This window comes from Sinocyclocheilus anshuiensis, unplaced genomic scaffold (genome assembly GCF_001515605.1).
Source record: "Sinocyclocheilus anshuiensis isolate Anshui unplaced genomic scaffold, SAMN03320099.WGS_v1.1 scaffold1072, whole genome shotgun sequence".
Lineage (NCBI taxonomy): Eukaryota > Metazoa > Chordata > Actinopteri > Cypriniformes > Cyprinidae > Sinocyclocheilus > Sinocyclocheilus anshuiensis.
The window spans coordinates 269,638-281,717 of NW_015548242.1; the positions used below are offsets into that span (position 1 = coordinate 269,638).

At 37.3% G+C, this 12,080-nt stretch overlaps 2 protein-coding genes across 5 annotated transcripts in view; both read right to left on the bottom strand.

The window, feature by feature from the left end:
* LOC107655061 (protein NDRG3-like) overlaps positions 1-5,117 on the bottom strand; it is a 38,169-nt gene extending 33,052 nt beyond the window's left edge. For all 3 annotated transcript variants that reach the window (XM_016442457.1, XM_016442458.1, XM_016442456.1), the window contains exon 1: positions 4,984-5,117. The gene's annotated coding sequence lies outside the window, so the exon portion shown is untranslated. The remainder of the gene's footprint in view (positions 1-4,983) is intronic.
* A 1,670-nt stretch (positions 5,118-6,787) lies between these two features.
* Positions 6,788-12,080, bottom strand: part of LOC107655063 (PHD finger protein 20-like) — a 10,886-nt gene continuing 5,593 nt past the window's right edge. The window contains exons 7-17 of one of the 2 annotated variants that reach the window (XM_016442461.1): positions 11,125-11,166; positions 10,894-11,037; positions 10,765-10,812; positions 10,273-10,668; positions 10,051-10,149; positions 9,725-9,906; positions 9,129-9,228; positions 8,746-8,950; positions 8,281-8,653; positions 7,172-7,325; positions 6,788-7,044 (exon numbers count right to left, since the gene is read on the bottom strand). In XM_016442461.1, coding sequence (XP_016297947.1) covers positions 6,902-7,044; positions 7,172-7,325; positions 8,281-8,653; positions 8,746-8,950; positions 9,129-9,228; positions 9,725-9,906; positions 10,051-10,149; positions 10,273-10,668; positions 10,765-10,812; positions 10,894-11,037; positions 11,125-11,166 — 1,886 coding nt within the window. In that variant the 3' untranslated portion in view covers positions 6,788-6,901. Of the gene's footprint in view, positions 7,045-7,171; positions 7,326-8,280; positions 8,654-8,745; positions 8,951-9,128; positions 9,229-9,724; positions 9,907-10,050; positions 10,150-10,272; positions 10,669-10,764; positions 10,816-10,893; positions 11,038-11,124; positions 11,167-12,080 lie in introns of both variants that reach the window. The other variant, XM_016442460.1, reaches the window with a different exon arrangement.

Consider the following 12,080-nt stretch of genomic DNA (forward strand, 5'->3'; position numbering starts at 1 on the left):
AAGGGGGTCTGAATACTTTCCGTACCCACTGTATGTATATATATATATATATATATCTTGACTGCCTAAATTATGTTTTGATGAAAAAAAAAAAGACATATTAAGATTATAAGCACACCACAGGTAACATTATAAAATAATTAAAAAAAAAATGCATATCCCCTTTAAAGGGGTCATATGATGCGATTTCAAGTTTTCTGTTCTCTTTGGAGTGTTACAAGCTGATTGTGCATAGATAAGATCCCTAAAGTTGCAAAGACTAAAGTCTCAAATCCTTTTGCGCATCGTGTGTGTGTGCGAGAGAGAGAGCGAGAGAGAGAGAGCGAGAGCGCGCGAGAGCGCGCGAGAGCGCGGCGCATCGTGTGTGTGTGTGCGCGAGCGAGAGAGAGAGAGAGAGCGCGAGAGAGAGCGTGAGAGACAGAGGGGGGTCACATCACAGTGGAGTCAGCTGTCTTAACCGTGGCTTGTGTACTGCAAACACATACCAGCTTCATCACTGTGTCTGTCACGCGACTCTGTTCCCCTTTCGGGCTCTGTCTTTACATTTATTTTGAAAGATGAAGCTCGCGATTATGGTAAGGGGCGTTACATTTCCGACGAGTGCTTGCGGGGTTCGGCCAATCACAATGCACTAGGTCAGCTGGCCAATCAGAGCAGACTGCGCTTGTCGGAAGGAGGGACTTTGTAGAAAACGAAGCGTTTGAGAGAGGCGGGGCATAGAGGACCTACAATAATGTACAGTATTTGAAAAATAATGTGTTTTTTGAACATTAAAGCATGTCAACATATTCTGTTACACCAAATACACAAAATAATGATCTTTTAAAAAAGCAACATATGACCCCTTTAATGCGTCCTTGCTTTTTTTTTTTTTTTCAAATCTTACTGACCCATAACTTTTGAGCAGTAGTACTGCTTATATTGTTTATTTTTAATAACAAAATAGGGATTTTAGGGTAAAAAAAAAAGCTAATAAGACACTAAACTTTCACATTCAGGCTCGTGTAAAAAAATTTTGTAGAAGCAGAACTAGTACGGTTGTGCTTACAAAAGGATTGTTATATGTTTTGCTTTTAAGAGGCCTGACTCCTTAGGGATCCAGTGCAAACTATACTGCTCAGGATTAAAATTCAAGAACTGCATGAAGACACACTGAGCAAATAAAATAAGAGCCTGTACTGTGATCTGAAAAAGTGCTAGGTCAGTGTGAAATCTGATGATCATTTTGATGGAATTGACCGAGACATCTCAGCAGGCTGGCCTGATACTGAGCCATCAGGCAGAAGCACAGCTGTCAAGGTGAAAATGGGAGAAGGAAACAGTAGGAGACATGGCACAAAACCAAAGACATAGTTTTTAGCGGGCTGGCCACGGTCCAGGACAACCACATGAAACCCACACGGTCCGTGCGACAGACCACAATGAATGACCTTTAATGCTAATAAGACAAAGATCGAACTGGTGAAATTGATTAAGAGAGCTCTGAGATCCATCAGATCCCTGAGGGATGATTCACTTTTGTAGGTCAGATATTAGATGGGTTTGAGCTGATTAACAACGTGCACATCTGAAAATGGAAAAAAAAAATAAGCAAGTGCACCACGTAGCAACAGCAGAATCTACAAATTAAGGTCACAGGGAACTCACAAATCTTCAGACAGTCATGATAACAACAGGCGGCCTATGCCGAAACCAGTTTCACAGTGTTTTGGACTATAATGAAGGTTGAAGCAGGGAGAGAGCAGTGCAATAGAATAGATCTACTGGAAGCCTTTAAAATCCCACTACTGAATCACTAAACAAATCAGACTGACATTTGTTTTCGAGTGTCCGTTCTCTCTTCACTAGACTGCACTTAAGGAAGGACACTCATGGGAACAAATGCTCCAGAACACCAAATATGCCATTCACTATACAGCAACACTATGCAGACAACCAACCTGTTTTTCAGTAAATGCTCCAGTCTGTAAGGTTAAGTGACTATACCTCCAATCTCACAAAATAAAAACCGTATCATTTTAATGCAAACAGTACCAAAGTTTTTGTTTAAAAGACCTTGGAATACTATGTACACTATAATATTACTACAATATTTAGGGATTACTTAATGTTTTTGACAGAAAAAGTCTATATTTAATAAAAAAATACAGTAAAAATGTAAATTAGTAACATAAAGTAACAAATTATAAAGTATTACTATTTAAAAGTACTGTTTCCCATTTTAATATATTTAAAAAATGCAATTTACTTCTGTGAAGTCAAAGCTGACTTTTCAGCAGCCATTACTCACTTAATATTGTTGTGGAAACCATTAAACTTTTTTTTCTCCAGGATTCACTGATGAATAGGACAGCATTCAAAAGAACAGCATTTATTTGAAATAGAAATATTTTTTCAAACATTACAGATGTCTTTACTGTCACATTTGTGACCCTGGACCACAAAACCAGTCTTAAAGGAACACTCCACTATTTTTGAAAATAGGCTCATTTTCCAACTCCCCTAGAGTTAAACAGTTGAGTTTTACTGTTTTCTAATCCATTCAGCCGATCTCCGGGTCTGGCGGTAGCACCTTTAGCTGTAGCTTAGCATAGATCATTGAATCTGATTAGACCATTAGACCAAAACTCAACTGTATAACTCTAGGGGAGTTGGAAAATGTGCCTATTCTCAAAAATAGTGGAGTGTTCCTTTAAGTCGCTGGGGTATACATTGTATGGGTCAAAATTATAGATTTTTCTTTTATGCCAACAGGTGCTTCACAGAAGATGCTATGTGGACTGCAGATGGACATTACTGCTTAGTTTCTTTAAGAGACATTTCACTCAATGTTACATTTTCTTAAAATTAAAACCCCTTTTCTCGCTCATCAATAGATTGTAGTAATCACAACCCCAAAAAGGACAAAAGAGACCATTAAAGGGCAACAACAGTAGTCTCATGCACTTTATACCAAGACTTCTAAAGATAGATGAGCCTTGTATGGCACAGTGCTACATAAAGTTTCTTAAAAATTCTTCAAAAAAGATGCATGACACATTTAGAATGGCAAGTTTGAGACGAAGTGTCTTCCCTTATCTCTGCATAGCCTTCATACTAGTCCACTTGCCCTCATGCTAGTCCACAGTCCTGATAAGCAGGGTTATTGAGATTGTGAGCACACTCAGTTGAACAGAAGCATAGCTTAATTAAAGCTTGCTGCTCCCAGGAGACCCAGGATTCCCTGACATCTATCTATCTACTCATAGGAACACACCAACTCTCTCTCTAGCTTTAAATATAAAAACATACTTCTCTATAGGGAAGTTAAAATGTTACTTAATGTTTCAACAATAGGAAACACACCAATTGAACATTTTGAAAAATAAGGGAAATGAAAACAGAGAGACTTTAAAGTGTAATTCAAATAAAATGAGCTAATGCGTTCACTTTTAAAGTCTGAAATCAGAATAAGAAGCATTCTGATTCACATAAAGTACATTTCCTGTGTGATTCACTGATTATTTGGGGGTGGTAATGAACAAGAAAGGTCATAACTCAGTCGTTAACTTTCCATAGGCAACAAAAAACAAGTAAACAGGGTTAACTAGCTTTCCACAAGCAATTACGGATGTTTACGAGCAGTGTCCCATCATTAATTACATTTAACAAAATATTAAATTTCCCATGTGAAATGCCTGTTTGTGTACCAGGGTGATTTCTATTGAAATAAACAGGCTGATCTCAAAAAGATCTGTTAAAGCTTTGACTGTATTATAATAACAATCACTGAGTCAATGTATGTACGACAAACAGATTTCAGTGAAAAGACTATGAGGGGTCTCTTTGGAGCCCTGTGTTGATGATAACAACAGGTATTGTTTTGTTTGTTGTGTCAACTGTGTGTAGTACACTAAACCGCACACCTGCGCGCACATCTTCAGCACTGCGACCTTCCCATGAGCAGGTGACCGAGGACAATGTAATTTGTGTCATGCCGGAAGTTGTCATATACGATCGAAAATTTAATGCATCGTTGCTATATAAAAGTATAAAATTCTTTACAAACAATCTTACACTTTAATCTTAAACTTCTGAACAGTAGTGTAAATACCATGGTATATGGAAATGGTATTCTGCATTGATATATTCTGATAATATTCCGATTTTTTGCTAAAAAGGGCACTTCCATGAAACTAAATATCTTACATATTAGATAAACTCATTACAAAAAAGTACATTAAAGCCAATTTTATTTGATAAATTATGCCTGGTATCAAAATCTGCATTCAAATAGCTCATTAAGGACTACAGACCGTCCCTTTGGTCTTGCACACTTACCCCCAAAATCCGTCACTTTACAGTACGTCTTTGATATATAGGCGTCATATTAGAACCTCTAATCTATTGAGAAATACGGGAATTTTATACATAAGGGTTAAAATTAAGAAACAGGACTCGATGCCATCACAAATCAAAGTTAGATCGACGTAAATAATTTAGCAATAGACATAAATTCAGATACACTACAACCGCAACACATTCAAGAGACTGAATGCAAGATGCAGCTGGCCCCATGAGAAGAACCATCCATTAAAACTATGAAACATCTGCAACGACGAATGGACTAAAAATACAGTGAATAAAAAAAACCTATCACATGTAATGATGTACAAAGTTTCTATTTTTGGCGACAAGATCCAACATCCTCAGTCTAGGATCAGGATGTGTGAGATAAGGAAAAAAAATCTATCTATAGTGTTTTTTTATGTTTTTTTCCCCTTTTCTGTCTTATTCAGCGGCTGTTGTGTTGGAAATCGACGTTATTGTGGCTCCTGGCAGTTTAGAAACATGGAGCCATTTTAAATGGAATTACATTGTTCGCCGTAGAGAAGATAACCAACACTATCACTCTAAATTATGTCACATAATTCCCATCGGCTTTATTTATATTCCTAGAACAAATCGTACTAGTTTAGTTCTAAAATGAGGTATTTAACTCACCAGTCAGTCTTGAGGTACAATATCTGAATCTGACCAAGGAAAATCCTCCACAAAGGTGTTGAAGTGAACGGAGGCTACTGGAAAGGTTCGTCGTCCGCACGTTTCTGTGCTCGCAGTCCCTGCCAGCCGTGTTTTGATGTCACTCGGTGGGCGGGGTCTTATGGGCGGCCCACATTACACTCGACGCGTTTGGAAGACCCCCTCATCCGCGCTTTATCGCCCTCGTGAGGTTATCTATGATATCAAGTCACGTCAAGTCATGTTTATATTATACCGGTATATATATATAATTTTTTTTTTTCAAATATTTTCCCTTGTGTGTGTGTAAATATACTTGGCAACAAAGCAAATTCTGATTCTAAATAAAATCACACAGCAGACCAGGTATACACATACTGTATACAGTATACATACAACGTGCTTTTATTGTAACAAGCCAATCTCCATCATAATGCAATATAAAGGGGGAATACTGTTTTACATTCATACCGTTTTGGAAAGACATTAAGTTGTGTACATAATGACAGAATTTGTATATATTCATTAAATGCTAATCAAGATAATAGCCAATATGCATATATTTAATATTTCATTGAGTAATTAGAATTCCAATACTGAAATGCATTCGGAATGAAAAATTCAGTATTTCCGAGCTCTGGAATAAAGTTTTGCTTTTAGACAAACAGCCATGTGGGTCAGATCATGTTTGTAAATAATCTAAGATTTTATGGCTAATCCATAGGAAGTGTTGACATTGATCACATTTGCTGCATAAAGGTTAAAGGAATAGCAGACTACTGATGATTACAGTAATTATATTCACAGTTGTTCAGAAATAAATATGCAATATTCAAAAAACATTTTAACATTCTAAAAATGAGATCCTTTAAATACAATGTAAAACACAAACAACTGTTCCATTTCATATTTTACTTCAAACCCAACCTCTTAAATAGAGGTTAAAGGGGACATCGGATGACTTTTTTTTTTTTTTTTGCATTTAGTTAGGTTCCTGGCAAGTCTGCAAGCTCAGAAAAGTTGAAAAGAAAACACCCAGCCAGTTTGTTATGAGCTGTCTGAGTCTGAAACCGTGTCAACCAGCGAGCTGTTTCAATTTGCAGCCAGTTTCTACGTAGATAGCTAGCTATTTGTATAAGAGCACCTCCGAGCCATTTACAGAGTCTGAGGTAGCGATTCACACAGAAGAGAGGGGTGAGGTGAGCAGTAGCTTGCTATCATTTGATGAGACATACACCGAAACGGGTTGGTGTCAACAGAACTGTTTTGGACAAGGTAAAAAGGGTGTTGTTTTACACGACCATTGAGGAATTTTAACCAAAGTATGTTACAGACATTTCATAAAGACCCTAAAGGATCATACCAACTTGTGGAAAATGGGTATCTGATGTCCCTTTTAAGGATTACCAGCCTTTTAAAGAGCACAGGATGGATCCGTTTTTGACTCTTCAAGTAGGCTTTCAGCTTAAACATAACTCTAAATAACCAAAAATCTCTGGAAAGAAAAAAAATATGTTTTCTGGTATTTGCCAATTTCCTAATGACTTAAGAGTTAAAATATTAGAATATGGTGCATGCTGTGCATTGTTAAATGACAAAGACATGTCTTGTAAACGTTTTAGCAATGTATTTTGTTGTATGTTTCCTTTTGGTGAAACAGAAAGGATGAAAAGTAGATTACATTTGTTGTGAAAAGGACAAGTGAGGTGATCAAAGTTTTGAAAAATTCAGTCTTAATTCCACTTCCACAGTCCGAATCACAGACTCTGTAATAACAAACAGCATGTTCAGTTTCACATGTTCTCAGTTTATTCTTTATGCTCTTTGGTTCGTGGCCTGGTTTAGGAATGTATCAAGCTGAGGTAGTCCTGTGATGGTAGTAAAATATGCCCTGGCGCCCTCATGTGGCACAAGTCAGAGCGATCTGCTGCACCTTTCCCATTTCATTCAGCAGCTGTTTGATGCTGTGCTTGAGTTCAGGCAGACGGTCCAGCGGCTCTGGAGGCTCCAGCTCACCCGTGCAGTCCAGCCAGTTTTCAAGCACTGAAAAAGGAACAGTTGTTAGGAATTAATATATAGCCATAGTACACATGAAACATTCCCATAATACAAATCACCGCATGAAAAATAGTGAAACATAAATCCAGCCCTCTGAAACCCTCTGGCACACCATCAAGCTCCCTTTCGATGAAGTCCATCCTGTGAGTAACCTCTTCTTGTACAGTCTCGATATGCTCCAGCAGGTTGATCCTCCACTGCTGCTGCTGAGCTCCGCCCTTAACCCCGCCTCCATCAGAACCCGCCTCACACTTCTCTCCTGAGTCCTACATGAAATAAAGTAACATTCACCAGGCAGTCACCACAGCATCAAACAGTCAGTCTTCACTAACGTTCAAAAGTTTGGGGTTGGTAAGAGTTTTGCATGTAAGATTGTTGAAAGTGTTATGCTCACCAAGGTTGCAATTACTACAATTTAAAATAAGTCATATGTTTTAAAAAGGGAGTTTATTCCTGTGATGGCAAAGCTGAATTTTCAGCAGCTATTACTCCAGTCTTCAGTGTCACATGATCCTTCAGAAATCATTCTAACATACCAATTTGGTGCTCAAGAGACATTTCTTATCATTATCAATGTTAAAAACAGTTTTGCTGCTTACTATTATGGAAACCGTAATACTTTTTTTTAGGATTCTTTGATCAACGATAGTAAAAAAAAAACAGTGTTAATTTGAAACGGAAATCTTAACATTATAAATGTTAATAGATCGATTTAATATATCCTAGCTGTCTTCACTGGTACTTTTGATCAATTTAATGTGTAATTGCTGAATAAAAATATTAATATCTTGAACAGACACATTGTAAAGTACACTTCAAGTACAAAATTAGCTGTAAATCATTAAAGGAATAGCGAAAAATAAATCCTCAATGACGATTGGTCATTTCATTTTGACATCAAACCTGCTCTGTCTAAATGAGCCATATTTTAATGGATGCAGACTTTTACATTTCCATCTGGTCATCACACAAAACTCTAGATTTTAAATTTTGATGGACCATTTTTATGATACTTTTATTGTACATTTCTGTCATTTTGGAGCTTAACAACAGCACATATCCCCATTCACTTTCATTACACAGAGACAAAAATGGCATATTTCTATTCAAAACATTTTTTTTAGATATACTATTCCTTTGGATTTGACCATTATAAATATATTTCACAGTATTGGTCAGTGATAATAACGTCATATTAACCTCATTTGATGTGACCCTTACCTTGCTGTGGTTCAAGAGCGGAGTACTAGATGTCTTCAGTAGTGCTGGTTGGATCTCTCCATTATAGTGTTGTTCATTCTTCAGCACTGTCTCAGTGTTGTGCAATCTGTCTTCCAGCACCGACTCCACCCGTGTCTTCAGCACCAGCCTCGGCTCCAATACCTGGTACAGTGTTTGTGGCTTTTGGTAGCAATGCTCACTGCTAATGTAGTCCTGGAAGGATGAAGTCAAGGGTTCTTTACGTTGAATGGCTTCTAAGGATGCTGATGCAGAAACTGTTTTTGTGTCTGGAAGAGCCATGCTTTTCATCCTGGATTTCTCAGTCAATTTCCATGGCTGCCGCCACAACTTGAGGTCTGGGTGACTTTGGCTGCTGTAGTAAAATGGTATTACACCCTTTTCGTGAGGCCTTTCAAATAACAATTGCCTTATGGGTTCAAACAGAGATAAAGCAGGATCACTCACTGTAGCACGCTGATTTTGAGCTGCAGGCCATTGAGGACTTCCACCACATGCTGAACGTCCCCTAACAGCTGATGAGTGGCTGCAATCTTCTTGCCGTTCTTATGGGAGTAGTTCTCCAGGAAAGAGAGGCCATACATATGGCCGGTGCTAAGCCAGTCCCTGTCATACCAGTACCGCAGGCTCTGTCTCTGACCTCTGATCTGCCCTGGATACACACAAACAAATACACCGGTAAGCTGAAATTAAACTGAAAATGATGTAGACTTCCCAGCATGAAAATAGGAACTGACAAAAAGCTGAGTCACTCAAAGTGCTACTCAACCTGAGGTCTACATTAGGGTTACACTCAGAAATGAACACTAAAACATGCATCACTTCCAAACCTGGAGGATCCCGGCAAATGAAGCAAACGTATCGTTCTGGAACATTCTCTTCCAGGAGGCCCATACAGGTTCCATGCTGCCAGTACAGACACTCTTCACACTGAGGTGCAAGAGAACAAGCAACAAACATGATGGTTGTTAATTAAGAGTGAAAAATGTGCAGCTAAATCTACTGTATTTACATTACTGTTCCAAACTATTGGGTGGGTAAGATTTTTCAGTGTTTTTCCAAAGTCTCCAAAAATCAGTAATATTATTAAATATTATTACAATTTAAACGGTTTTCTTTTTAAATATATTTAAAAATGTAATTTATTCTTGTGATGGCAAGCTGAATTTTTCAGCATCATTACTTCAATCTTTGGTGTCACAGGATCCTTCAGAAATCATTTTGATATGCTGACTTGGTGTTCAAGAAACATTTCCTGTTATTATCAATGTTTATAGAATATAATTCCTAGTATATATATATTTTTTTTTTCATTTTAAAAAGACCAATTTAATGCATGCTTGCTGAATAAAAGTATTCCTATCTTTAACAAAAATACTGACCCCTAACATTTGAATGGTATTGTACAGGCCAAATTAATGATCACCTGTAACATGAAGTCATTTTCCTCTTCCACTTCACACACACAGCGGACAGTTTCCTGACTTCCTGTAGTCGAGGCAAGAGAGCTACAGCTGAGAGGTGAGGCAATGATGTCCAAATCTGCCCCCATTTCATCTTCACTCCATCCACAGCTGTCAGAGGGCCAGTCAGAAATGCTATCCTCATCTGGAAACATATGACAAAAAATGACTTGAGATATGAGGGCGGGAAAAAATCAGATATAAAGAAACAAAGATTCGTCATCACTCAGAAAACAGCGCTTCAATAACACATTGCAATTGTGGGTAAATACATGCCGATTTTCTTCACCTGATGTGGTTTTTCTCATCTTTTTCTTTTCCTTCAACTTTATTCGCAGGAAGTCTCTAGTCTGTTTTTCTTTTAGCTTGTCACGTTCCTTCACACCTTCTACAAAGGAAAGAAACCCAAGCTTACTTATATCATGTCATGTATCAAAGAAAAATAAGGAATAACACTATAAATCCCACGTTTTCGGTGAAACACTATTTAAATTCTAGCCACCAGCCATACCCATTTGCATAAACCTCTTGTCTCTTTCCTTGTTGAAGTATCTATGCATGTTGCTGTCTAGCTGATTGTCTCTGGTCTTGTTCTTCAGTGAAGTCCACCGTTGGTAATTCTGTGTACTGACAACAGGGGGCACTAGAGAGCGTCTCTTCACAGTCATCGATGTAATGCACCTCTTCTTAGGGCTACCCTGATTATTAAGTGTGGTGTGTTTGTCCATTGCCCTGGTCTGGTCCAGTTCAATCAGACGATCATCTCCATGGTAGTACTTCATATGATAGTGCAGGAGTTTTGCTTTGCGGAAAGACTTCGTACAGCCAGGAGCGCTGCATTTATATGGATTATGGTCCAAGTTGATAGAGAGCACCGGTGGAGGCTGGTTTCTGATGACTCTGTATACTGAGATAATTAGATGGTACATTCACTGTCAATAACTCCAGATCATTGTGATGAATTATGATTCTGTGAATTTGATTAGTATAGATCATTACTCACATGGCTCTCTGCTGAATCGGTTAGGGTTGTGGAAAGCTTGTTTTCTGACTGCTAAGATGAAAAAAAAAACTGATCATAATAAACCAGGTGATATTTGAGCATATATGTGTTGTACAGATGTGATCTCACCTGTAGGCTTAAAGGTTTCTGATTGGCATTGAGCCTTAGGTACTGCGGTTTCATTGGATGATTGTGTTAGATGTAAGGGGTCTGATCCTTTCCCTTGATTGGTGGATGCAAATGTGGGCTTGCAATCATTATGGAAACTTTTTTCTGGAGGAAAGAGATCAATAATGATGAAATCTAACATTATGGCACCAGTAAACATATTTTTTTTATGTAACAATCAAAAAATCAAACCTTTTTTGGAGCCCCTTCTTGCCACTGAAAGTCTCCTCTTCCCTAGAAAAAGTACAATTAACATTTTATTTTACAGCTATCATGACAAAAACTCCACAATGTCAAGTAACAAAAATTAAAAACATTAACTTACTTTGTAATTATTTTGAACATTTGATAATTTTATAAAAATCAAATCATATTTTTTTAATAAAATGTAACATAATATATTATATAATACAATATATAATGTTTTACTATAGGGTCATTCCGTGTCAAATCAACCAAATTTCAGAAACTTCCCCAGCTCACATTTTTGATTTTGCTAATATTTTTCCTGAAGAAAGATAAACATATTGATGAAAGCCAAAATATTAAATGCCATGGACATATATTTACTGAGTAATCCACTATTTTGTAGAGGGGGGTCAAAATGGCCATTTTCTTCTGAATTCAGAGCCAAGTTACAGGGGGTAAAAATGACTTCAGAAAGATGGCAGCATCATAATGTTATTTTTACACAGAGATTGGTAGGTGTATTGGTAAAATCTGTTGACTTTAGCAATCTTTGTTGCAATATTTTTCTCCAGATTTGCATGCCTATAACTCATGAAATATTAAAGATTTCTTAATGCTCTTTTAAATATTGGGTCTTAACAAACTTTCCCTTTGGCATCTTCATTTTTAAGGCCCTATATGGTTCGGTTCCAGAGATATTGGGATCTCAATATGGCTCCAGGAGTAAATCGTTAAATTGTACACATTTCCAATGGTCAAAAACCAAATGTGGGTCACTTTTCATAAATCTGATACTTATTTTCTTCTAAAGGGGAATGTCTGAAGAACAAATAATGTTGAAACTAGTATTTTGTTTCTTTGTCAAAACAACTGCATTACATACATTTCTGAGTGCCATAAATATTCTTTTTCCACAGTTTGCGTGCCTATAACTAAGTATTATAAATCTCACTATATAA